At 47.2% G+C, this 27326-nt stretch overlaps 1 protein-coding gene across 1 annotated transcript; it reads left to right on the plus strand.

Annotated features, from left to right (window-relative positions):
* The first annotated feature begins 1302 nt into the window (after positions 1-1302).
* Positions 1303-19798, plus strand: LOC117557190 (early nodulin-75-like). The gene is made up of 7 exons (XM_034232901.1): positions 1303-1380; positions 2061-2127; positions 2227-2357; positions 12854-13006; positions 15771-15849; positions 16357-16511; positions 18214-19798. Exons 1-7 carry the CDS (start codon positions 1303-1305, stop codon positions 19735-19737), a joined length of 2187 nt encoding a protein of 728 aa, XP_034088792.1. The 3' UTR covers positions 19738-19798.
* Positions 19799-27326: the final 7528 nt, after the last annotated feature.

Genomic DNA, 27326 nt, shown 5'->3' on the forward strand with positions numbered 1-27326 from the left:
TGAAAGAAATGGCCCTATTAGGGGCTTATAAAACATACCCATTTACGCGTCACACTCAAGACCAAGACAATTTAAAAGAAAAAAGCCCAAGACAAGTGTGCAACTAAAAGAAAGTGGTCTTGATTCGAGCCTATGGAGTTGTTTTTTCATATGGGGAGAAAATAGATGCCTCGAAAATGTACAAAAGCAGCTACTCCTGTAAATAAAACCCTAACACTCTTCTCTTTTGTTTTTTTGTCCAAACTCAGCCAGTCAAGTTGCTCTGACAGCACTTGTGTCTTTAAATGATCTTCGTGGAGAATAAAAAGACGTTTTAGCTGGTAAATTGCTGTAATTATCAAACATGCCCTTCTCATTTCGCACAGTCAGACCTCGTTGGCAAATTCACCCGACAATTAAGAGAAGCGGGAAATGAATGACATGTAATGGTGTGACTCACATTACTCCGATGAGGACAAACAATCTGAAAAAGGAGGTTGTATTGATGGGAAATTTGAAGAATTAGTCACTACTAACTTTTTGAAGAGAGGAAGGTCATTTAAAACAATAGTATTGATGGGATCTAGAGCAACCTAAAACCCTGTCCTTCCCAGCTATCACTGGTGGCTTTTCTCTCTGTTGGAGGCAGGCTTTGTAGTGACGCTTTGTTGTGGTCTCAGGGAGGAGGTGGAGGGAGATGCAAATGACAGTGTTTCTCAGCACTTTGTCGCCAATTATAAAGAAATTATAGCTCCATGAGGTTTGTACGTAACAAATAAAGTGGCGTCTTGAGAATCGAAAGTGGAAAAATTAGACTTGTGTGGAAGCTCTTCCTGTTATCTGGTTTATGAAAACTCCATTTATTTAACCCTCATTAATTCATTTAAAAAGACACATTGTCACAGCAGGTTTGACACTCCTGCATTAAATGGGAAGAAAATGACCACACACAGTATGCTACGTTTAGGAAAAACATAAACAGATGTAGACATGTCGTGATATGTTAGTATAACCTACACTTTTCATTATCAGATACTTAAAGAGGGCATGAAGACGTCCTTTCAAGACCTTTGTATTCACAGAGGAATGGCGCCCCCTTGTGGGCAGCATCCTCTACTGCACCATGATGATGTGTAGCCTTCTACTTACAAGACAGAAATGAAAAGGGAAACCCTATTTTTCCCACGTAGGTCCCAATTTCTATGTTTGATTGGATGTATTTAAAATACTAGTTCAATTTAAGATTGTATAGCATAATAATCTAAAAAATAAATGAATTAACAACATGTTAACTAGCCATTGGAAGGTCACCAGGTGAGTCCGATGGCGAGGATAAAGGTGGAAGAATCGACCAATCACCTTCCCCTCACTCGCATCCTGCGCTCCATGGATGAGCTGAGCGTGAGTCGCACCTGGAGGAAAAGTTAGAATACAAATAAAATGAAAAATACTATATCAAATGAATGCGTGAAGCTAATTTCCAGGAGCCTCGTTAAATCTTTACTGATGCAAACTATAATCCTTCTAAAGAAAAGTGGGCTTATTAACACTGTTCTATATTTGAACATATATATTTAAGAAGTACAATAGCAGATGTTTAATTTGTGGGTCACATTTCATTATACTTTTTGAATTTGCTGTAGTTTGGACACCCCTGATTTAAGAGATCGTTGTAGCAGGAACTTATTATATTTGACTTGTCGTGTCTAAGATGGCTGATTGTTACAAGTCTTCTCCGCTCAGTCTCCCATGACAGCTGCAGCTAAACGCCTGAAATGTCAATGCAGAACGTGTGTAACAGAGCTGAGAAAAGTTAATTACAGTCTTCTCCTCTGAGGGACGTGAAACTCTTTATCTAACTCGAGAGGCTGCTTTTAAATCTGGCGGTGCAGCCGGCAGGAAACCACTCCAATACATTATATTCTCCGCTATCTGTGACACAATCTTCACAATGCTTCGTGTATTCATATTTCAATACATGCAAAGTCACACTTAGAGAGGTTTGAGTACCTTGAATACTATTTAAGTAAAATATTGCTATGTCTGCAGTGCATATGACTGAATGTGTGTGTGTATTTCAGGTGAGTGTGAATGTAAAAAGCCATATTGGGGGTTTCTACCAGGACATCAGCCGTCTGGAGATCACAGGTACTTTGTCCTATTTCATATCTCCATCATTTTGTTAGACATGGTAGTAATTGTATTTAGTTGTGGAAGAAATTGACTTTTAACGTCATTTTTCTTCAGGACCTATCCTCCCCTCGTCTCTCCACACAATCACCAACCTCCTCCGGCTGGCACAGAAGGGACACTTCTCCTCTGCTCTCTGCACACACACTCCTACCGCTGCCATGAACACACACACCACGGAGCAGCAGGTAAGATTGCCTTAAATGGAAGGCTCACATTTGGCCAGATCTTATTTTCTTCCACTTTTTGATGAAATAAAAGCGATGGACGCTCACATCAGTTGGAGATACTGATGGGTTTATAAGGGGGTCACCCACAAAACACTTTTTTAAATCATATTGTGCTGGAAAATATGGAGAGAAACGTCCTTGCATGGCATTTTAAAATATGAAAAAGTATAGTGTACTTTTAGAATTTGTTCCACATGTATCCACCCACTGGATGCCAGAAATGTTCCTATGATGTGTGTGTATAGCTTCACCTGGTGGTCACTCACTGCACATGCTCTCCCTCCTCCTGTCTGCAGAGCTCTGCCGGCTCCTCGGACCTGTCTGCCTGTGGCCTCCACCCTGCCTCCATCCACATTTTATTGTATTTGAATATCTATATATGTCTGGCATGTATTGTGAATGTGTTTTTAATGTTGATATATTGTTTCATTAATATGTTTTAAAATGTATTTAATGACTTGTAATTCGTTTTTCTTGATGACGTATTTTTTAATACGTTTAAATCAAATAAAATGAATGTTTTAAAGTTGTGATTCAAGACCATCATTCATGGTGATGCAAAAAAAGTTTGAGGAAAATATTAAAAGAAAACGACATAGTATAGTTTGTTGAAAATATGGGGAAAAAACCATAGTATGTAGAAATGTTTCTATATTGTTTTATGTCAAAGATTACTATACTATCTATATATAGATTACTGAGGTAATGGTTTTTGGAGCCAAGTCAGAACGTATAAAAGTTAGCACTGAGCTTCAGTCTGCAATGTTCAAAACAACAGATACAGCCAGAAATCTAGGTGTAGTCATGGACTCTGACCTGAGTTTCAACAGTCACATTAAAACTGTTACTAAATCAGCCTACTATCACCTAAAGAATATATCTAGGATTAAAAGACTAATGTCACAGCAGGATTTGGAAAAACTTGTCCATGCTTTTATCTTCAGTAGACTCGACTACTGCAATGGTGTCTTCACAGGTCTCACTAAAAAATCTATTAGAAAGCTGCAGCTGATTCAGAACGCTGCTGCTCGAGTCCTCACTAACACTAAGAAAGTGGATCACTCCAGTTCTGAAGTCTTTACACTGGCTTCCTGTGTGTCAAAGAATATATTTCTAAATACTGCTGCTGGTTTATAAAGCACTGAATGGTTTAGGCCCAAAATACATTTCTGACCTCCTGCTAAATGATGAACCATCCAGATCTCTCAGGTCTTCAGGGACTGGTCAGCTTTCTGTCCCCAGAGTCAGAACTAAACATGGAGAAGCAGCGTTCAGTTATTATGCTCCAAATATCTGAAAGAAACCTGCAGGTCCGCTGCAACTCTGACTACTTTTAAATCCATGCTGAAGACTTTTCTTTTTGCCGCTGCTTTTAATTGAACTATTCATATCTTAAACTGCACTGCAACTTTTTATTCATGTACTTTTTATTCATGTCTTTTATCATCTTTTCTTTTTAATGACTGTTTTTAAATGCCTTTGTCTGAATGTCTTTCATTTTTGTAAAGCACCTTGAATTGCCTTGTGTTGAAAGGTGCTATATAAATAAACTTGCCTTGCCTTACTATACTTCCGGGTTACAGGCTCTGATAATGTACACATTTCATACATTAATTATTTTAATACATTTTCTGTTGCTTAAACATGTTTTGTCCATGGAAAAAATGTAAGAAAAAAACGGCATATCGAAAATGTGAGATAAACTATTAACTATTTTATCAGCATTCATTCATAGCCTATAAATAAATGTTTACAATAAATATAAAGTAAACTATATGCGAATAAGACCATTTCCAAAGACTATGACAACAATGATTTGCCATGGATAGCCCAACTTTAGCAGGCACAATTCACTGTTAACAAACTAAACATGAAGATGGTTTATTCTGCCATGGCCCCCCCACAGGATGGTATGACCCGTAGACGCCCCGCCCCCTGCTGGCCAGAGACGCTACCAAGGTCAGCTGACTGATACGGATGACGCAACTTCGCCAGCTCACGAGATGAACACGGAATGGAGTGGAGAGAATAAACAGCGATAACTCGAGTTTCCTGTGATTTAAAAGGTCAGTCAATGGCCAAACGTCCACACAAACTTAACAAATAAGCAAACAAACACATAAGCGAAAAAATATAAGCAAACAAACACATAAGCGAACAAATAATCAAACAAACACGCCGCCGCTGTGTTAGCTTACAGCTATGCTAACGCCCGTACAGTTGCTACAGTCCGGCAGAATGAACAAACCGCTCATTGTCAAATTCACCCGAGTCATGGTCACTTCGAAATAATAAAATACTGTGAGAAGTACCATGACATTTCATACTTTTTTTTTTTAATGGACTGTGTGATATGTTTGCTACTGTAGTTGTCAGTGGATGAGCACTTCCGGTTTACAGGCTCTGATCATGTACACACATCACTTCATACATGAATCTCTTAATACATTTTCTCTAGCCTAAACATGGTTTGTCGAGGTATTTAATCCATTTGTGTTGTATGTTTAGCAGCAGATATACTCTGTCTGCAGTGGTGTTAGGGTGCAGTTTTAATTCATAATGCTCCACCTGGTGGTCACTAACTGCACATGCTATAAGTAGCAATACTACATTTTAAAATGACTTTATCTCCTGCATCAAAATATACTTAAAGTACCAAAAGTAAAAGTACCTCTTATGCATAATGGCCCATTTCAGAATCGTATATATATATACATGATTATTGATGTGTTTTAATCACAACTGGTCAAAGGGGAGCTCATTTTTTCATTTCAAACCTTTATTTAACCAGGTGAATCCCATTGAGATCATCGATCTCTTTTTCAAGGGAGACCTGCAGCAATTCGGTTACACATGAAGACATAAAAACAGAAAACAACAGAAAAACAAAAGGACATCATACAACATAGATACAGGGTTACAATGTGCATAGCTAACGACATGTACAGGTACCAACAGTATCAGATTGCATAGCATCTATCCAAGCTTTAAAAACATGCACTGGAACCAAATTGCTCAGTTTCCATTCTTTTTGCAGACTGTTCCAAGTTAGAGGAGCTGCACACATAAAAGCTTTTTTCCCTAAGTCAGTCCTAGCACTTAGCACATGTATCGAACACTTTGGAAAGATCAATAAACAGAGCTGCACAACTCTGCTTTTTGTCTAAGATATTAGCAATATAATTCACCACTTTCATTGTGGCAGTGATGGTGCTGTGTTGCTTTCTGAAGCCTGACTGATGTTTACATAGGATGTCATTGTTACTTAAACATTCCTTTACCTGTTCACTCACTAGGCTTTCAAGAACCATGGCCAGAACTGACAATGTAGAGATGGGTCTATAATTATTTAATAAGGTGGCCTCCCCTCCTTTTAGTAGAGGCATACTATACATAATACTATTAATCTACTTTTTGTATGTTCATTTTGACCTACTATACAACTTGTTTCATATATACTATGACGTCTTTTCTGATATTTTCATTCTATAGTCAGTACCTACTATACAGACTTCATGGTGTCTTTTTCTTCTTTTCTCCCCACAGGACTGCGAGGACATTCACCTGACATCAACGAAGACGGTGGCTTCTTGAGTTTCTGAAGAACTTACGGTACTATACCTATACCATACGCGTAGCTGTAAAACAAGCTGAAAAATGATCTGGAAAATCTGTCACAGCAGCCAGTGAATGTAGCGTATTGTAAATTGACTTTCAATACTTTTTTATTTTTAGAAAATCATTGTATCTTACTTCTTTCAAGGCTCGACATTAAGGACTGCCCGATGGCCCGGGGCCATCTAGTATTTAGCTCGGGCAATGAAGCCTCACCTGCTGGTTGCCCGATCGGGCAATCTATTATGCCAGTATCATGCAGCTCGGGGATCCAGTAATGAGTGACCCGACAGTAAAACTAAACATATCTATAACTAGTTCAGGTAGTTTGAGAGGTCATTAAAATAGCTACGTGTGATATTCTAACCTGAAGTGTGTTTTGTCCGCTCACCGCTGCATGTGATCATGCAGAGCTGCGTGTCGACTCGTCAGCAGCAGCTGATCTCTCTCTCCCGTCAGATTAGACTTCACTCGCGTTTATGTCCATATCGATCAGATCCAGCTAGTTCTAGCTAATGATATGACTACCTGCTTATTAAAAGACACCTAAACAATAAGTGTCGCTATGCAACCGGGTGAGGTCACAAAGTATAGCGCAGCATTATGCATTTGTTTACATGCCCACCGGAACCCCGAGGCATTACCAACAGATCAACGCACAATCAACCCATACAGGTTTCTCCACATTAAGTGTTAGACATTAGAATCGACTATTCTTGTCTGTCACATAAGTGGCGCAACTGAAGCGGTATTGCGCTAAAGGGAAATTATTTTGACCGAAGAGTTTTAGATTTGCCGGCTAACGGGAACTCTGACGTCCCATTTTGTGTGCTTCGCGGATGCACTCGGCTCCTCTCGACTGCTGCTCGGGTCTGCTCGTCAGCTTCCGGATGAGGAGGCATTCGTTCGACCAACTTACAGTAGATATAACATTACAAACATTTTTAACAGGAGCCATAATAGTGTAAATAATGTTTGTTTTCGCAGTTATAACTGAATGTAATGTTTTCTACTTTTTTACATCTGATGAAGGCATTTGCCTTCATCAGATGGAAAGTGTCTTGACCAACAACTTAAGTATTTCTTATAGCTATGCAGGGCATGCAAGCGAGCAAACACAAACAAGAACAAACAAACAAGTGAAATGAAGAATGGTTCATCTTATAATTCAGTCTAGAGAACCAGACAGCATCTAAGACCTGCAAACATCTAAATGTTTTAGGGGGAGGCCCCCCAAATCCTTCGTGCGTCATTTCGTCCGCGCACATTTTTCAGGGCAATCTCTATTGGGCTCAGGGCCATCTGTAAATTAGTCATTGCACTGTCTTTACAAATTCAGATATAGAGTGGTGCAGTGACGCATCCTAAAAACCGGAAGTAAGCTGCGCATGGCTTCCCTCGACAAAAAAGCCATGAGATTTCTCCATAGGATCTTGGAAAATAAGATAGTATCCTATTCACTACTCCCTAACCCTCCTTTGCACTATTCCCTCAATTAGCATCCTATTATCCTATTCACGTATTCATTACCCCCTTATCCTTATCGACCTGCTCTCTGCAACGTATAAGTCTCGAACCAGCAACCTCTGGTCTACCAAACACCCTTCTATCTCCTTGAGCTATGAGACCTGATGACAGTTCTTGACAGTGATGACACATTAAAACTCTGCATGGCACAAGACTCAAACTCCTGGATCTTTAAACCCAATGGACTACCCGAGGTTTGAACTCACGTTCTCTGGTCTCCAAGACGGGGTTCTTATCACAGTGAGCCATTCGACCTGACAGTTAGATGTTCCCTGGCCTCTTTGTGATTTTCACCTCCGGTTTGGACCATAAAATACACAGCCCAAGCTCCTCTTATTTGACCTGAGACATTATCTTTTCGTAGAGCTTATGACCTGCTCATTTGGGTTTGTAGACCTTAAATATGACGGAAAGCCTTGAAGCCACAACCTGCAGTCTCACAGTCAGTCTTCTATCCCTCTGAGCCATCTGACCTGAGAGATAAACCTTTCATTTGGTAAACTCATTCTCAACTTGGGGTTGGAGATTTTGAAAACTCGTGCTGTTCTTCATTTTAGGTTGTTGGACTTTAAAAGTCACTGCTCCTCAGAAGACTTGAACTCACAGTCTTCAAGTCTTCAGACGTGTCTGAGCCCTGTTAATGTTTTATGTGCTGTTTTAGATGCTAAACATTGCCACACAATTTTTGCAATCAGTGATTTTGGTTTTTAAAACGTCTGTCACTATTTACCGCTGACCGTAGTGTTTAATTCGTAGGTTTTTCATTGCTATAACTTCACTGTAGCTGTGCATATGATGATGCCAGGGGGGAAATTCCATCACACTGCCCCCTACTTCACCCAATGACATTCTCCCAGAAGTATTGCGTCCTTACCTTGGTGCAGTAGAGCATCCAGACCTCGTACAGTCTCTCCTTGGATGCCATGTTGCTTTAGTGTCACTTCTCCAGCTGCTTCATGGTTTTCAGTCATGAGCTAAACCCCCACCGCTGACCTCCAATGTTCAACATCATGGCAAAGGTGAAACACTCCTTCAAAAGATGCCAAGGAAACTTTCCAAGAATGATTCCATGGCACAGGATTTGGCGCAGTAATTCCACTTCTGTAGATCTTCCCAGAGAACCAGGGGGTGATTCCCAGCAGTGTTTGCACTATCAATGACAAACACAGACAGTTACTAAACATGGAGGCGGATGTTTTGCCATAAAAATACAATATCGTGAGAGTTTTGGTCATCCTGAGGGTATTATTAAAGCAGTCTTCGGGGTTCGTACGGGTGCTTGAAATCCTTGAAAATGCTTGAAAATGTACGTGGTGTTTTCAAGGTTGGGAAAGTGCTTGAATTTTGGGAATGGTGCTTGAAATTGAGATAAAGTGCTTGAAAATGTAAATGCTTTACTTTTACAATAAATTGCTGTCTGACTGAATAGTTCGCTTTTTAGATTAAAAGAAAAAGAATTGCTTCTACATAAAACACCTCCGTTGTTACGTGTGACCTGGGCATTCTGATGAGTGATAGATGACTGTGTGCCAGGAGGTTGCAGTTTCAACGAGCGTTGGCTAGCAGAAGACAAATACAAGCCATGGCTAAGACGAGGGTCAAGCCCACGAGTAGCCTCCTGCAAAGTTTGCAAAAGTAACGATGCGAGAGTCTGCGCTGACGAGCCACATGAAAGGTACGCCGGAGAAGAGCATTTTAGATTAGGCTAACGTTGCATGTTACGTTTGTTGAAGCTAACGTTAGTGAGCTGAATAGCGAACTCTATGAGGGATAATAATAATTGCAGGGGACAATCATTTCAGAGGAGCGTACCTATGTTATGTGCGTTACAGTCGCCATCGTGTGGTGTTCAGAGGATGAAGCTCTCACGGCATTTCGTGTTATAGTCACGAAATATAATCTCTTGATTCGACACAGAGCGATTTTGAAAGCAATGTATTTCTACTGGTAGTATGTTTCGTGCCTAAACCAAATGTGACTTGCTCTCTCGAAATCAGTCACATTGACCCGAAGACACATTTTCGTTTGTATTACTGGTCTGGGGGAAGCTCGCGAGTGTGTGTGTGTGTGTGTGTGTTTGTGTACCGGGGAAACACTTACAAGAAACACCGGCGGCTGTTATGCCTGCTGTGATGTTAAGTTACTCCGTTCTCTGCTTGTAATTATGCCGAAGCTTCAAAGTTGTATTTATCATCTGAATTTGCCGAAACAAGTTTAATATTCTGAAAGCCAAGACTTTGTTTATTTGAAAACAGATGAAAACAAACTGTCTTTTATATAAAATTGAAGTATTATACAAGTAAAACTACATTTTGCTTTAATCCCATGTAATTGTAGAATGAACACAGTCTTCCTTTGAAGATGTATAAGTCAGGTGTCTTGAGTAGCATTACCTACAAGTCATTGTACACATTTGTAAATATTATTTCCCACTTGTTACCATTGTGAGTCTATTTTTATGCAGCTCTGCGTGATTTTGTGGCTACAATTCAGGCTAATACGCTACTAGAGGTGGAATAAGTACTCAGATATTGTACTTGAGTAAAAGTACAAGTACTCAGATCTTGTAGTGAAATTATAAGTACTCAGATCTTGTACTTAGTAAAAGTAGAAGTACCAGAGTGTAGGAATATTTTAATACTATTTACAGTAAAAGTCCTGCATTCAAAATGTTCCTCAAGTGAAAGTAGAAAAGTATTCTCATCAAAATATAGTGAAAGTAGCGACAGTAAAAGTAGTCGTTGTGCAGATTGGTCCATTTCAGAATAATATATATGATATGTTTTATAATGATTGATCATGAAAGTGTTCTCAAAGCTGGTGAAGGTGCAGCTAGTTTGAATGACTTTGTATACTGCAGGGTAGCTGGTGGATTTACTCCAGGTGGAACTAAAGTCTAATTCAACACTTGATTAGATTTCACATCATTCATCCACATCTGTGAAGTAACTAAAGGGATTAAATACATGTAGTGGAGTAGAAGTACACCATGTACCTCTGACTTATGTTTACTGCCAACCTAAAAGTACCTCAAAAATAGTAATCAATAATGTATTGAAAAGTTATTTGGCTGATTGTTTTATATTGGCTCAGACAGGTTATATGGGAGGCCTAGTCTACGTACAGGTCACTCATTTTGAAATATTAAACTTAGTTTTCTTTTCTTTAATTTTTCATCCTCATGTAGAAGGCTATCACGAAACACACATTTGGTAGTTTATAGCATAAAGAACATCTGATTTAATGTGAGGTAGGGAAATAATCATTTGAGTATGTGTATATAAATATGTAATTTACAACAGCTGTAAGATGCTTGAAAAACTGGAAAATGCACCTTGAAAATGCTTGAAAAGTGCTTGAATTTGACTTTGGAAAAGGTGTAAGAACCCTGAGTCTTGCCTTGTCCTTCAATTTAAATGTTTGGGTGTGGATTTTTTTGGTTCCAAATATCAGTAAGATCTTGCACTCAGGATTTAACCGTCTACTTTGTATATATATATGTTTTCATACAACTACTACTGCAAGATACTTCCAACTACAAACTTTTATAACTCAAACCAGGAAAGAAAACCCATATTGTTTCACACTATCATCCCTCTATACTAGTTGGGATTTATTTAAGGGAACAGCAACTAGACCCAGGCTTTTTGTGTGCAGCTTTTTGCACAAATTGTTTTAAATATCTTGTCCAAATCGTATTGTTATTATTAATATGTTTACCCGTGTCTGGATGCCGGCCAGCGAGGCTCTCTTCAGGCCCTGAACTCCAGGTCTGTTGGAGATAACGAGCACGATCTCTGCGGAGCTGGACGGACGGCCTGTTCGTGCCTGGGGCAAAAACAAAACGTAGGATTTTAAAAACAGCGAGTCTTTTATAAATTCATGATAACTTTTATATTTAACCATAAATCGTCTTTGGGACCAAATTGATGTGGCTATGGAAGAGGAAAAACAAAACGAGGTGAGTTAAATGCTTAATCTGCCTTTAACGTAACCACCTGGCTGGCTACTCGTTAAGCTAATGCTAACAAAACAATGTTATCATATATAGTTAAATTACATTGTCATTGTTGCACTTCATAGCTTGTCATTTTTCGTCATGAGTTAATTACTCTCACATTAATAATTGTTCTTCTGTTTTCGTTCGTTTAGATTAGCTCAGTTAACTTAAAAACGAAGCTAGCAAGGATGCTAACTTGACCCATTATCCTTGATAACCTTGGAAATTAGCTAAAGAGAAGCACTTGGTGCATACAGATTAGATTTGTGTCTGTAAAACTGTTAAGGGAGTAACATAACGAGCATAACATATAACATAGCATATATATATATATATAACATAACATGGCGCGCCGCTGTGTAGACGGGCCGTTAACTGTTACTGTGTATGCCAAGCTAACGTGCAGAAATGCTACAAAAGTTGGTTTTGTCAGGGTAAGGTGAGATACAAAAAGATACATAATGACTGAAAGAGTGACACAGTGTACAGAAATGAATATTTAGCAGCAATAAGATACAGTAGGTCATTTGTAACCTCGTGGATTGTATCTGCTGGCTGCACGTGCATCAACCTAGTCTGATTTACATAGCATTTAGCTGACGCTTTTATCCAAAGCGACTTACAATAAGTGCATTCGACCAGGAAGATACAAACTTGAAGAAAACAGAATCATGAAGTACATCAGGTTTCATAGAGCCAAACATTTCAAGTGCTACTCAACTGGCTTTAGATAAGCCAGTCCTTTGTTAGTATATAAGTGCTCTGTTAGTAATTCTATCGCTCGAAGTGGAGTCGAAAGAGATGAGTTTTCAGTCTGGAAGGTGTGTAAGCTATCTGCTGTCCTGATGTCAATGGGGAGCTCATTCCACCATTTTGGAGCCAGGATAGCAAACCCACGTGTTTTTGCTGATGGGAACTTGGGTCTCGCAGCGAGGGTGCAGCCAGTCGTTTGGCCGATGCAGAGCATAGTGCATGCGCTGGGGTGTATAGTTTAAAAGAGTTTATTATTTTGTTATGTGGACTTCAATGATTGATTGAGAAGTTGCAGTGTGTTGATGTAAAAAGTGTTGCTGATTTTCTTTTGATCTGACATAGAATAACTGACCATACTTGGAAAAAAAATCTTCTTTTTATATAGGCTAAATACAATGGGATTTAGTACTATGTGTCTTTCCCTATATGGTCTTTCCTGACGGGAAAGCTTCACCTCCCATCACATCAAATGCAATAAAAGTCTCCACATGCTGTGCTACAATGTGACCCCTATGTTGTTTCTTACTGGCCTTTTGTCATTGTCTTGTATCCTATAAAGTTCTCATCCTGCTGTCCACCCCAGAAGGGCAGCAGCTCCTCCACCCCTGATGTGTTAGCAGTAGAGAACCAGGGTGACAGTCTGACCTCTTACACCCCTCACCCCGGCACTGTTATCCCCAATCGGATATTCGTCTGCGGAATCGACAACAAGGTGAGAGCTGCAGACTGACACAGAGCCATATCTAGTCCTTTGAATCCTAATCGGAGAACACAGAAGAACAGAAAAGCATGTAAAAAGCCTTGATGAGTGTAAGAGATGACAATAACGCTTTTTTTTTAGCCAACAACTCTACATCTTGCAGATTAAGTTTTAACCAACTTGCATGCAGTTTTTGCAAAGGTGGATCTTGTTTTTTGGTACACCCGAACTCGTACTGGTGGCTTAAGTGTCTGAACCTTAACCAAATCAGCAAACCTTTGTACCTTCTTTGGTGTGATAACGGTCAAAACTGTGTGTGTCTTCATGAAGGTTCGAGCAAGCCTTGATCTGAGCCGGCGTGTTGCGCTGGTCTCACGACATCCTCACGAGGGGAAGCCACAATTTCTGGCTTCTCCTCGAACACAGCTTTATCTGGAAGCACCGGCACAAACACAGGCTCAGACAATGAGACATCAGAGTCACTTTTACTTGCCTGTGCGCGTGTGGGTGCAACCAGGCCAATGCCTTTTGGCGGGTACATATTCTGCCGCTGTTCTTTACGCTGCAGAGCTGCACAGTTGGCGATGACATGTCCAGGTTGGTGACAGTAAAAGCACTCTCTCTCCTCTCTTGTTACATCATCCACATTTGATGGCTGAGTAAATGGTGCGGCAGACACACGGCGGGGTCTATCAGTAAAGACGGGAAAACACAGATTTATGCGTTAACACATACTCATCGGCTAACACAGCAGCAGCAGAGAGGGAATTTACTTTTTGCTCATTTAAGTAAACAACAATGTGCTCAAGCAAACATTTATTAAACTCCTCCAACATGATCAATTCCCTCAGAGAAGAATAATCGGTAGCATTACATGAGGCAATCCACTTAGACAAAAACATTCCCTTTTTCCTGGTAACTCGGCGTGAGTTTGATTAGGACCCTTCCTCTGGTGTCTTCTGCCGATAAGCTTCAGGAACTAACTCATACACCCTGAGAATGGCAACCTTCACTGAGTCATACTGTAGGCTGTCCTCTAACGTGAGAGCCGCAACTGCTTCCTGAGCTTTTCCATATAATTTACCCATTACCATCAGAGCCCAAACTTCAGCCGGCCACCGCAACGCTGTAGCAATGCGCTCGAAGGCACCAAAATAGGCATCCACCTCAGTCTCACGGAAGGTTGGCACTAGCGAAATGTTTTTAATCACGTCAAAGGCAGGTGAATGAGAAGGAGATGATAGGCTTCCTCCGGCATGGTCAAAAGCACCGGATGCGCGCAGTTGTGAGTCTAGCTCCAGCTGACGCATTCTGACTTCCTTGTCTGCCTCTATTTCTAGCCTCCGCACCTCTAGCTGGAACTGTGTCTGCCTGCTCCGCTCTTTATCCGCCGCCTCCAGCTGAAGACGAAGCTCTTTGCCTGTTGCCTCCAGCTGAAGATGTGCGAGACGGACCTTTAGTTTACTCCCTTCCCGAGAGTCTGAACTGCCAGGAGACGGTGGATTGTAACGAGACGGCGTAGACGGTGCTTCAAACTGCCCTCCGCCCTCGCCATCACCACCTTCTCTTGTAGCCAGGATATTAGGCACAGTGAGCTCAGCTTATGCAGGCAGCACCAGAAAACCCCTTTCCACCAACTCATCCACCACCAGAGCCTTTCATTCTTTTTTTCCTAACTGTTTTGCCACTGTGAGACCGAAATGTTGCGCAATCTCAAATAAATCGTCTTTACGACACTGATCCAACTGCTCATATGAAGGACAGACTCAAAAAGACTCAAAATCGAAAAGTGCCATACTCAGCTAAAACTGCACACAACCGTACCAAATTATTTTAGCAATAAAAAACCACTTATAACCCCAGGAATTAAGTTATTTATCCCGGACGATCCCCCATGTATGTTACGTCCCCACTAGGGATGAGGAAGTGCAACACACACCCAATGGAGCCCCGCGCCCTGCCTGAAATTCAAGGTGTTTTTTGTTGTTGTTTTTTTTATTTAAAAAAAAAATATATATATATATATAGCACCAAATTGCAACTGAAGTAATCTATCTACGGTCACTTTTCACATTGAACATGTGCTCTTTTATTAAATAAAGTAAACTAAACGCCTATGTTATTTATCCAATCCAAGGCACGCAGCCTGAACAAACAAAAGGGCCAAAAAGGCGCCGACTTAACTAAGGAACAAACAAAGGAAGGACTCTAACAAAAAGGAGCCTGTGTACATACAAAGAAATAGATAATAATGAACTACATAGAAACTAAAACCCTCACTGTCAAAGTGGTACAGTCTAAAGAAGGGAAGCTGTAAGAAAACACAGCTGAGGCAAAGTACAACAGTCACACAACACTAAACTAATCGAGACACATCTAATCACAATAATACTGATCAACACGGACCACACAAGTTAACCTATTGTTTAACACATTCGCACACAAACTAGCCACTAGCGAGAGGCGTCTGTTCACCCAACAGAGCCTCCAGAGTGATGATTGTTCCCAGTCTTTGTAGTCATCTCCAACAGGTGTGCGCCGGCTGTGCGCTGCGATTGGAGTGCATCGGGCCCGGCGTGCTCCAATCACAATCTTCAGGGGGCGGACCAGGAGATGGCAGCCAATGACGTCAGGGCACCCGCACAGCTCATTTACATATAAGACAGATTAACACACTTAAAAGGACCAGGAAGGCAGCAGCCGTAACAATGTATAATTATAAAGTTGAATATATGGATTTTTTTTGTCTAATGCAGCTTTTTTTTTTTTTTTAAAGACTAATGGAGTATGTTTGAAAGGCAAGAAGCTCTGCATCGCTCAGGCTGTCCGCAAGCCCAGAGCCTCAGGACCACCACGTAAGTCGACTTTTTTATTAAGCATATTCACTTTTTTTGCCATCATTTCAAAAAGGTACATTTTTTATGGGAAACAGTTTTTTTTTACAACAGTAGGAACTCGAAAATAACTTGAATTCAGATACGTTTTTTTTAAATACATTTTGTGCATAAATATACATAGATAGAACATAAACAGAAAAAATAATACATTAATATACACATGCCAAATAAGAAATAAAAATATGACAATATTCTTATAAATATATTTAAGGTTGACATTCATTAAATTGGAATGATGTCTCATAATAATCTCCTATTTCTTTCTAACTTGAATGGAAAAGTTGACATGCTTTTGGGCATGTCAACTTTTCCATTATAAAAAAAGACTTTGACATGTTCACCCTCTGTTTCTGTTTTAGATGTTTTTTTTAAATATCCAAGGAGCTGAGTGCTGGCTTTTACAAATAGTTACTGTCCCACAAAACATGAAGAGTAAACTACTTCCTGCTTTCTTTTTTCTCTCAGCTAAGAGGACAACCCCTTGTTTCGCCGTGCCGATGAGCTGTGACAGCGAGTACCTGAACACATCTGCAGGGTTTCCATACACCTACAACAACGGAGTGGCCTACTTCTATCATCCATACTGCCCCAACATGAGCCCTCCTGCCCCCCAGTGGCCTGTCAGTAAACACTCATATCTAGGGTTGGGTATCGTTTGAATTGCCACGATTCTGATTCCGATTCTACTTTTCGATTCCGGTTTTTAACGGTTCTCAATTCCGATTCTTTGAGGGGCAGGGTAAAAAAATGATACATGCTTCTTCCACCAAAAAAATTACATTTATTCGAGAAACTTTTACACAGGTTAGTTTACAGTAATATTCACATTAATCAGTCTGTTTATATTCACTACTATGTAACTGTAACCTGAGAACCACTGAAGCTACAACAGTGCAACAGTCCAACTTTTAAAGGAACCCCCCCCCCATTTAAAAACAGTTCTTGTTGAGAAAAACAAGCATATCTGCCTTCTCAGGCATACCGGGAAGAAATGTTTGAAAATGTTAAAGTAAAATGCTTCAATCTGGTGCACTTTAAGCAGAATTACTAGAGACTAGATCTAGGGGGTACAACTCTAAACACCCATATTAAAAAGATCGGTTTACATTTTAATAATTAAATAAGTATTTGAACAGAACCAATAACCTACCATAGCCAATAACAAATACATGTAACGTATTTTATTTTTGTTGTTCATTCATATCTTATTTTACTATTTTATTTATGCATATTTTTGTATCTCTCCAGTTTAAAACGATATGTCTGGTTTACTGTCCTATAGTATACATTGGAATGATTTCAAACCTGTTTACCCCAATAATTATAAAGGAGTGCCTTGGAAATATGTGTTTACATAAATTGTGATCAAAACGTTTGAGACCCACTGAGATAACTTAGACTAAAGTGAACTATCTAAACACTCACAGTCCTTTACCTCACTGAGCTGTAGTTATCAGCCTCTCAGTCTGACTAGAGAGGACTCTCCCTCCACATCATTGTAGAAACATCTTCTTCTAATATCCGTTAGAGCAGCTAGCACCAGATGCTAATAACAACAGCGCTGGTACCGGTGCACCCTCCCTTTCTCCCTCGCTCGCTCCCATGCTCACTCGGACTTTGGCTGTGAGCTGCGGGTGCCAGATAAGCCAACATCCCCCATTTTCACTTACAGCGCCCATCGTACAGGGCAAATGAAAAGTGTAACTGGGATGAAAAGGGTGTTACATTTACTTAATTATGAATGTTGTTACATCAAGGCCGAAAATTAGGATGAGCACCAACGGTCAGAGCTGTCAGCGCAGCAACTCCACAGATCTGGCGCCCTAGGCGAACATCTATAACGCCAGTGCGACGGGCCGGCCCTGGTCCCAGCTTACGCTGTAGGAAGTGTAGGTACAACCCTACATTTCCCGCCCCGCCGCAGTCATACAGTAGGCTACGGAGAGCGGCGAGAAACATTTCCTCAGGCATCGAAAAGTGGAACCGAAATTCACATTTCTAAATGATGCCGTTGGAATCGAAATGTTGGAATCTCGGTACCCAACCCTACTCTTATCACACTTTACCTCAATAGCGTTTTTTAAAAGCAAGTTATTCAAAGTAAAGTGAATGTATTGGGTATTTAAAATTGTGCTTCACAGTTGGTAGAATAAGAAGATTTAACCTGCATTACATTTTTATGTACAGCATATGCGTTGTTGGAGGAGCATAAGACTCAATCATTTCCTAGCCAAAACTGAAGCTAGTGTGCATATGACAGATAAAGCCATTCAATCTTTATGATCTTTTTGAAGATTAATGTGTTATTTTCTTCTCTTGCAGCCTGCTCCTCCAGTGATGCTTCATCGGTCTCCTCAGCCCGTCTACCAGCAACCGGTCTATCACCAGCAACCGGTCTATCACCAGCAACCGGTCTATCACCAGCAACCGGTCTATCACCAGCAACCGGTCTATCACCAGCAACCGGTCTATCACCAGCAACCGGTCTATCACCAGCAACCGGTCTATCATCAGGAACCGGTCTATCACCAGCAACCGGTCTATCACCAGCAACCGGTCCATCACAAGCAACCGGTCTATCACCAGCAGCCGGTCTATCACGAGCAGCCGGTCCATCATGATCAGCCGGAACCGGTCCATCACGAGCATCCGGTCTATCACGAGCATCCGGTCTATCACCATGAACCGGTCCATCACGAGCAGTCGGTCCTTCACGAGCAACCGGTCCATCACCAGGAACCGGTCCATCACGAGCAGTCGGTCCTTCACGAGCAACCGGTCCATCACCAGGAACCGGTCCATCACGAGCAGCCGGTCCTTCACGAGCAACCGGTCCATCACCAGGAACCGGTCCTTCACGAGCAGTCGGTCCTTCACGAGCAGCTGGTCCTTCACGAGCAACCGGTCCATCACCAGGAACCGGTCCATCACGAGCAGCCGGTCCTTCACGAGCAACCGGTCCATCACCAGGAACCGGTCCTTCACGAGCAGCCGGTCCATCACGAGCAGCCGGTCCTTCACGAGCAACCGGTCCATCACCAGGAACCGGTCCTTCACGAGCAACCGGTCCATCACGAGCAGTCGGTCCTTCACGAGCAGCTGGTCTATCACCAGCAGCCGGTCCATCACGAGCAGCCGGTCCATCACCAGCAGCCGGTCTATCACCAGCAGCCGGTCTATCACCAGCAGTCGGTCCTTCACGAGCAGCTGGTCTATCACCAGCAGCCGGTCCATCACGAGCAGCCGGTCCATCACGAGCAGCCGGTCTATCACCAGCAGCCGGTCTATCACCAGCAGCCGGTCTATCACGAGCAGCCGGTCCATCACGAGCAGCCGGTCTATCACCAGCAGCCGGTCTATCACCAGCAGTCGGTCCTTCACGAGCAGCTGGTCTATCACCAGCAACCGGTCTATCACGAGCATCCGGTCCTTCACGAGCATCCGGTCTATCACCATGAACCGGTCCATCACGAGCAGTCGGTCCTTCACGAGCAGCTGGTCTATCACCAGCAACCGGTCTATCACGAGCAGTCGGTCCTTCACGAGCAGCTGGTCTATCACCAGCAACCGGTCTATCACGAGCATCCGGTCCTTCACGAGCATCCGGTCTATCACCATGAACCGGTCCATCACGAGCAGTCGGTCCTTCACGAGCAACCGGTCCATCACGAGCAGTCGGTCCTTCACGAGCAACCGGTCCATCACGAGCAGTCGGTCCTTCACGAGCAACCGGTCCATCACCAGGAACCGGTCCATCACGAGCAGTCCGGTCCTTCACGAGCAGCCGGTCCTTCACGAGCACCGGTCCATCACGAGCAGTCGGTCCTTCACGAGCAGCTGGTCTAATCACCAGCAGCCGGTCCATCACGAGCAGTCGGTCCTTCACGAGCAGCCGGTCCTTCACGAGCAACCGGTCCATCACGAGCAGCCGGTCCTTCACGAGCAACCGGTCCATCACGAGCAGCCGGTCCATCACCAGCAGCCGGTCCTTCACGAGCAGCTGGTCTATCACCAGCAGTCGGTCCTTCACGAGCAGCTGGTCCATCACCAGCAGCCGGTCTATCACCAGCAGTCGGTCCTTCACGAGCAGCTGGTCTATCACCAGCAGTCGGTCCTTCACGAGCAGCTGGTCTATCACCAGCAGCCGGTCTATCACGAGCAGCCGGTCCTTCACGAGCAGCTGGTCTATCACCAGCAGTCGGTCCTTCACGAGCAGCTGGTCTATCACGAGCAGCCGGTCCATCACGAGCAGCAGCTGGTCCATCACGAGCAGCAGCCGGTCCATCACGAGCAGCCGGTCCATCAGGAGTAACCGGTCTATCACCAGGAACCAGTCCATCACAAGCAGCCGGTCCATCAGGAGTAACCGGTCTATCACCAGCAGCCGGTCTATCACCAGCAGCCGGTCCATCACGAGCAGCAGGTCCATCACGAGTAACCGGTCTATCACCAGGAACCGGTCCATCACGAGCAGCTGGTCCATCACGAGCAGCCGGTCCATCACGAGCAGCAGGTCCATCACGAGCAACCGGTCCATCACGAGTAACCGGTCCATCACGAGCAACCGGTCCATCACAAGCAAGCCGGTCCATCACGAGCAGCCGGTCCATCACGAGTAACCGGTCCATCACGAGCAGCAGGTCCATCACGAGCAGCCGGTCCATCACGAGCAGCAGGTCCATCACGAGCAACCGGTCCATCACGAGTAACCGGTCCATCACGAGCAACCGGTCCATCACAAGCAAGCCGGTCCATCACGAGCAGCCGGTCCATCACGAGTAACCGGTCCATCACGAGCAGCTGGTCTATCACCAGCAGCCGGTCTATCACGAGCAGCAGGTCCATCACGAGCAGCCGGTCCATCACGAGCAGCAGGTCCATCACGAGCAACCGGTCCATCACGAGCAACCGGTCCATCACGAGCAACCGGTCCATCACAAGCAAGCCGGTCCATCACGAGCAGCCGGTCCATCACGAGCAACCGGTCCATCACGAGCAGCAGGTCCATCACGAGTACCGGTCTATCACCAGCAGCCGGTCCATCACGAGCAGTCGGTCCTTCACGAGCAGCCGGTCCTTCACGAGCAACCGGTCCATCACGAGCAGCCGGTCCTTCACGAGCAACCGGTCCATCACGAGCAGCCGGTCCATCACCAGCAGTCGGTCCTTCACGAGCAGCTGGTCTATCACCAGCAGTCGGTCCTTCACGAGCAGCTGGTCTATCACCAGCAGCCGGTCCATCACAAGCAGCCGGTCCATCACGAGCAGCAGGTCCATCACGAGCAGCAGCCGGTCCATCACGAGCAGCCGGTCCATCACGAGTAACCGGTCTATCACCAGGAACCAGTCCATCACAAGCAGCCGGTCCATCAGGAGTAACCGGTCCATCACCAGCAGCCGGTCTATCACCAGCAGCCGGTCCAACACGAGCAGCCGGTCCATCACGAGCAGCCGGTCCATCACGAGCAGCCGGTCCATCACGAGCAACCGGTCCATCACAAGCAAGCCGGTCCATCACGAGCAGCCGGTCCATCACGAGTAACCGGTCCATCACGAGCAGCCGGTCCATCACGAGCAGCAGGTCCATCACGAGCAGCAGGTCCATCACGAGCAGCCGGTCCATCACGAGCAGCAGGTCCATCACGAGCAACCGGTCCATCACGAGTAACAGCCGGTCCATCACAAGCAAGCCGGTCCATCACGAGCAACCGGTCCATCACGAGCAGCCGGTCCATCACGAGCAACCGGTCCATCACAAGCAAGCCGGTCCATCACGAGCAGCCGGTCCATCACGAGTAACCGGTCCATCACGAGCAGCCGGTCCATCACGAGCAACCGGTCCATCACAAGCAAGCCGGTCCATCACGAGCAGCCGGTCCATCACGAGCAGTCGGTCCTTCACGAGCAACCGGTCCATCACGAGCAGCCGGTCCTTCACGAGCAACCGGTCCATCACGAGCAGCCGGTCCATCACCAGCAGTCGGTCCTTCACGAGCAGCTGGTCTATCACCAGCAGTCGGTCCTTCACGAGCAGCTGGTCTAATCACCAGCAGCCGGTCCATCACGAGCAGCCGGTCCATCACGAGCAGCAGCTGGTCCATCACGAGCAGCAGCCGGTCCATCACGAGCAGCCGGTCCATCACGAGTAACCGGTCTATCACCAGGAACCAGTCCATCACAAGCAGCCGGTCCATCAGGAGTAACCGGTCCATCACCAGCAGCCGGTCTATCACCAGCAGCCGGTCCATCACGAGCAGCCGGTCCATCACGAGCAGCCGGTCCATCACGAGCAGGCCGGTCCATCACGAGCAGCAGGTCATCACGAGCAACCGGTCCATCACGAGCAGCCGGTCCATCACGAGTAACCGGTCTATCACCAGGAACCGGTCCATCACGAGCAGCCGGTCCATCACGAGCAGCCGGTCCATCACGAGCAGCCGGTCCATCACGAGCAGCCGGTCCATCACGAGCAGCAGGTCCATCACGAGCAACCGGTCCATCACGAGCAACCGGTCCATCACGAGCAGCCGGTCCATCACGAGTAACCGGTCCATCACGAGCAAGCCGGTCCATCACGAGCAGCCGGTCCATCACAAGCAAGCCGGGCCATCACGAGTAACCGGTCCATCACGAGCAGCCGGTCCATCACGAGCAACCGGTCCATCACAAGCAAGCCGGTCCATCACGAGCAGCCGGTCCATCACGAGTAACCGGTCCATCACGAGCAGCCGGTCCATCACGAGCAACCGGTCCATCACAAGCAAGCCGGTCCATCACGAGCAGCCGGTCCATCACGAGTAACCGGTCCATCACGAGCAGCCGGTCCATCACAAGCAAACCGGTCCATCACAAGCAAGCCGGTCCATCACGAGCAGCCGGTCCATCACGAGTAACCGGTCCATCACGAGCAGCCGGTCCATCACGAGCAGCAGGTCCATCACGAGCAACCGGTCCATCACGAGTAACCGGTCCATCACGAGCAGCCGGTCCATCACGAGCAACCGGTCCATCACGAGCAAGCCGGTCCATCACGAGCAGCCGGTCCATCACAAGCAAGCCGGTCCATCACGAGTAACCGGTCCATCACGAGCAGCCGGTCCATCACGAGCAGTCGGTCCTTCACGAGCAGCCGGTCCTTCACGAGCAGCCGGTCCATCACGAGCAGCCGGTCCTTCACGAGCAGCCGGTCCTTCACGAGCAACCGGTCCATCACGAGCAGGCCGGTCCATCACCAGCAGTCGGTCCTTCACGAGCAGCTGGTCTATCACCAGCAGTCGGTCCTTCACGAGCAGCTGGTCTATCACCAGCAGCCGGTCCATCACGAGCAGCCGGTCCATCACGAGCAGCAGCTGGTCCATCACGAGCAGCAGCCGGTCCATCACGAGCAGCCGGTCCATCACGAGTAACCGGTCTATCACCAGGAACCAGTCCATCACAAGCAGCCGGTCCATCAGGAGTAACCGGTCCATCACCAGCAGCCGGTCTATCACCAGCAGCCGGTCCAACACGAGCAGCCGGTCCATCACGAGCAGCCGGTCCATCACGAGCAGCCGGTCCATCACGAGCAGCCGGTCCATCACGAGCAACCGGTCCATAACAAGCAAGCCGGTCCATCACGAGCAGCCGGTCCATCACGAGTAACCGGTCCATCACGAGCAGCCGGTCCATCACGAGCAGCCGGTCCATCACGAGCAACCGGTCCATCACGAGTAACCGGTCCATCACGAGCAGCCGGTCCATCACGAGTAACCGGTCCATCACGAGCAAGCCGGTCCATCACGAGCAGTCGGTCCATCACAAGCAAGCCGGTCCATCACGAGTAACCGGTCCATCACGAGCAGCCGGTCCATCACGAGCAACCGGTCCATCACAAGCAAGCCGGTCCATCACGAGCAGCCGGTCCATCACGAGTAACCGGTCCATCACGAGCAGCAGGTCCATCACGAGTAACCGGTCTATCACCAGCAGCCGGTCCATCACGAGCAGTCGGTCCTTCACGAGCAGCCGGTCCTTCACGAGCAACCGGTCCATCACGAGCAGCCGGTCCTTCACGAGCAACCGGTCCATCACGAGCAGCCGGTCCATCACCAGCAGTCGGTCCTTCACGAGCAGCTGGTCTATCACCAGCAGTCGGTCCTTCACGAGCAGCTGGTCTATCACCAGCAGCCGGTCCATCACGAGCAGCCGGTCCTTCACGAGCAACCGGTCCATCACGAGCAGCCGGTCCATCACCAGCAGTCGGTCCTTCACGAGCAGCTGGTCTATCACCAGCAGTCGGTCCTTCACGAGCAGCTGGTCTATCACCAGCAGCCGGTCCATCACGAGCAGCCGGTCCATCACGAGCAGCAGCTGGTCCATCACGAGCAGCAGCCGGTCCATCACGAGCAGCCGGTCCATCACGAGTAACCGGTCTATCACCAGGAACCAGTCCATCACAAGCAGCCGGTCCATCAGGAGTAACCGGTCCATCACCAGCAGCCGGTCTATCACCAGCAGCCGGTCCATCACGAGCAGCCGGTCCATCACGAGCAGCCGGTCCATCACGAGCAGCCGGTCCATCACGAGCAGCAGGTCCATCACGAGCAACCGGTCCATCACGAGCAGCCGGTCCATCACGAGTAACCGGTCCATCACCAGCAACCGGTCCATCACGAGCAGCCGGTCCATCACGAGCAGCCGGTCCATCACGAGCAGCCGGTCCATCACGAGCAGCAGGTCCATCACGAGCAGCCGGTCCATCACGAGCAGCAGGTCCATCACGAGCAACCGGTCCATCACGAGTAACAGCCGGTCCATCACAAGCAAGCCGGTCCATCACAAGTAACCGGTCCATCACGAGCAGCCGGTCCATCACGAGCAACCGGTCCATCACAAGCAAGCCGGTCCATCACGAGCAGCCGGTCCATCACGAGTAACCGGTCCATCACGAGCAGCCGGTCCATCACGAGCAACCGGTCCATCACAAGCAAGCCGGTCCATCACGAGCAGCCGGTCCATCACGAGTAACCGGTCCATCACGAGCAGCCGGTCCATCACGAGCAACCGGTCCATCACAAGCAAGCCGGTCCATCACGAGCAGCCGGTCCATCACGAGTAACCGGTCCATCACGAGCAGCCGGTCCATCACGAGCAGCAGGTCCATCACGAGCAACCGGTCCATCACGAGTAACCGGTCCATCACGAGCAGCCGGTCCATCACGAGTAACCGGTCCATCACGAGCAAGCCGGTCCATCACGAGCAGCCGGTCCATCACAAGCAAGCCGGTCCATCACGAGTAACCGGTCCATCACGAGCAGCCGGTCCATCACGAGCAACCGGTCCATCACGAGCAGCCGGTCCATCACGAGCAGCAGGTCCATCACGAGCAACCGGTCCATCACGAGTAACCGGTCCATCACGAGCAGCCGGTCCATCACGAGTAACCGGTCCATCACGAGCAGCCGGTCCATCACGAGCAGCAGGTCCATCACGAGCAACCGGTCCATCACGAGTAACCGGTCCATCACGAGCAAGCCGGTCCATCACGAGCAGCCGGTCCATCACAAGCAAGCCGGTCCATCACGAGTAACCGGTCCATCACGAGCAGCCGGTCCATCACGAGTAACCGGTCCATCACGAGCAGCCGGTCCATCACGAGCAACCGGTCCATCACAAGCAAGCCGGTCCATCACGAGCAGCCGGTCCATCACGAGTAACCGGTCCATCACGAGCAGCTGGTCTATCACGAGCAGCCGGTCCATCACGAGCAGCAGCTGGTCCATCACGAGCAGCAGCCGGTCCATCACGAGCAGCCGGTCCATCAGGAGTAACCGGTCTATCACCAGGAACCAGTCCATCACAAGCAGCCGGTCCATCAGGAGTAACCGGTCTATCACCAGCAGCCGGTCTATCACCAGCAGCCGGTCCATCACGAGCAGCAGGTCCATCACGAGTAACCGGTCTATCACCAGGAACCGGTCCATCACGAGCAGCTGGTCCATCACGAGCAGCCGGTCCATCACGAGCAGCAGGTCCATCACGAGCAACCGGTCCATCACGAGTAACCGGTCCATCACGAGCAACCGGTCCATCACAAGCAAGCCGGTCCATCACGAGCAGCCGGTCCATCACGAGTAACCGGTCCATCACGAGCAGCAGGTCCATCACGAGCAGCCGGTCCATCACGAGCAGCAGGTCCATCACGAGCAACCGGTCCATCACGAGCAACCGGTCCATCACGAGCAACCGGTCCATCACAAGCAAGCCGGTCCATCACGAGCAGCCGGTCCATCACGAGTAACCGGTCCATCACGAGCAGCTGGTCTATCACCAGCAGCCGGTCTATCACGAGCAGCAGGTCCATCACGAGCAGCCGGTCCATCACGAGCAGCAGGTCCATCACGAGCAACCGGTCCATCACGAGTAACCGGTCCATCACGAGCAACCGGTCCATCACAAGCAAGCCGGTCCATCACGAGCAGCCGGTCCATCACGAGCAACCGGTCCATCACGAGCAGCAGGTCCATCACGAGTAACCGGTCTATCACCAGCAGCCGGTCCATCACGAGCAGTCGGTCCTTCACGAGCAGCCGGTCCTTCACGAGCAACCGGTCCATCACGAGCAGCCGGTCCTTCACGAGCAACCGGTCCATCACGAGCAGCCGGTCCATCACCAGCAGTCGGTCCTTCACGAGCAGCTGGTCTATCACCAGCAGTCGGTCCTTCACGAGCAGCTGGTCTATCACCAGCAGCCGGTCCATCACAAGCAGCCGGTCCATCACGAGCAGCAGCTGGTCCATCACGAGCAGCAGCCGGTCCATCACGAGCAGCCGGTCCATCACGAGTAACCGGTCTATCACCAGGAACCAGTCCATCACGAGCAGCCGGTCCATCAGGAGTAACCGGTCCATCACCAGCAGCCGGTCTATCACCAGCAGCCGGTCCAACACGAGCAGGCCGGTCCATCACGAGCAGCCGGTCCATCACGAGCAGCCGGTCCATCACGAGCAACCGGTCCATCACAAGCAAGCCGGTCCATCACGAGCAGCCGGTCCATCACGAGTAACCGGTCCATCACGAGCAGCCGGTCCATCACGAGCAGCAGGTCCATCACGAGCAGCAGGTCCATCACGAGCAGCCGTTCCATCACGAGCAGCAGGTCCATCACGAGCAACCGGTCCATCACGAGTAACAGCCGGTCCATCACAAGCAAGCCGGTCCATCACGAGTAACCGGTCCATCACGAGCAGCCGGTCCATCACGAGCAACCGGTCCATCACAAGCAAGCCGGTCCATCACGAGCAGCCGGTCCATCACGAGTAACCGGTCCATCACGAGCAGGCCGGTCCATCACGAGCAACCGGTCCATCACAAGCAAGCCGGTCCATCACGAGCAGCCGGTCCATCACGAGCAGTCGGTCCTTCACGAGCAACCGGTCCATCACGAGCAGCCGGT

Source organism: Gymnodraco acuticeps, unplaced genomic scaffold (genome assembly GCF_902827175.1).
Source record: "Gymnodraco acuticeps unplaced genomic scaffold, fGymAcu1.1, whole genome shotgun sequence".
Lineage (NCBI taxonomy): Eukaryota > Metazoa > Chordata > Actinopteri > Perciformes > Bathydraconidae > Gymnodraco > Gymnodraco acuticeps.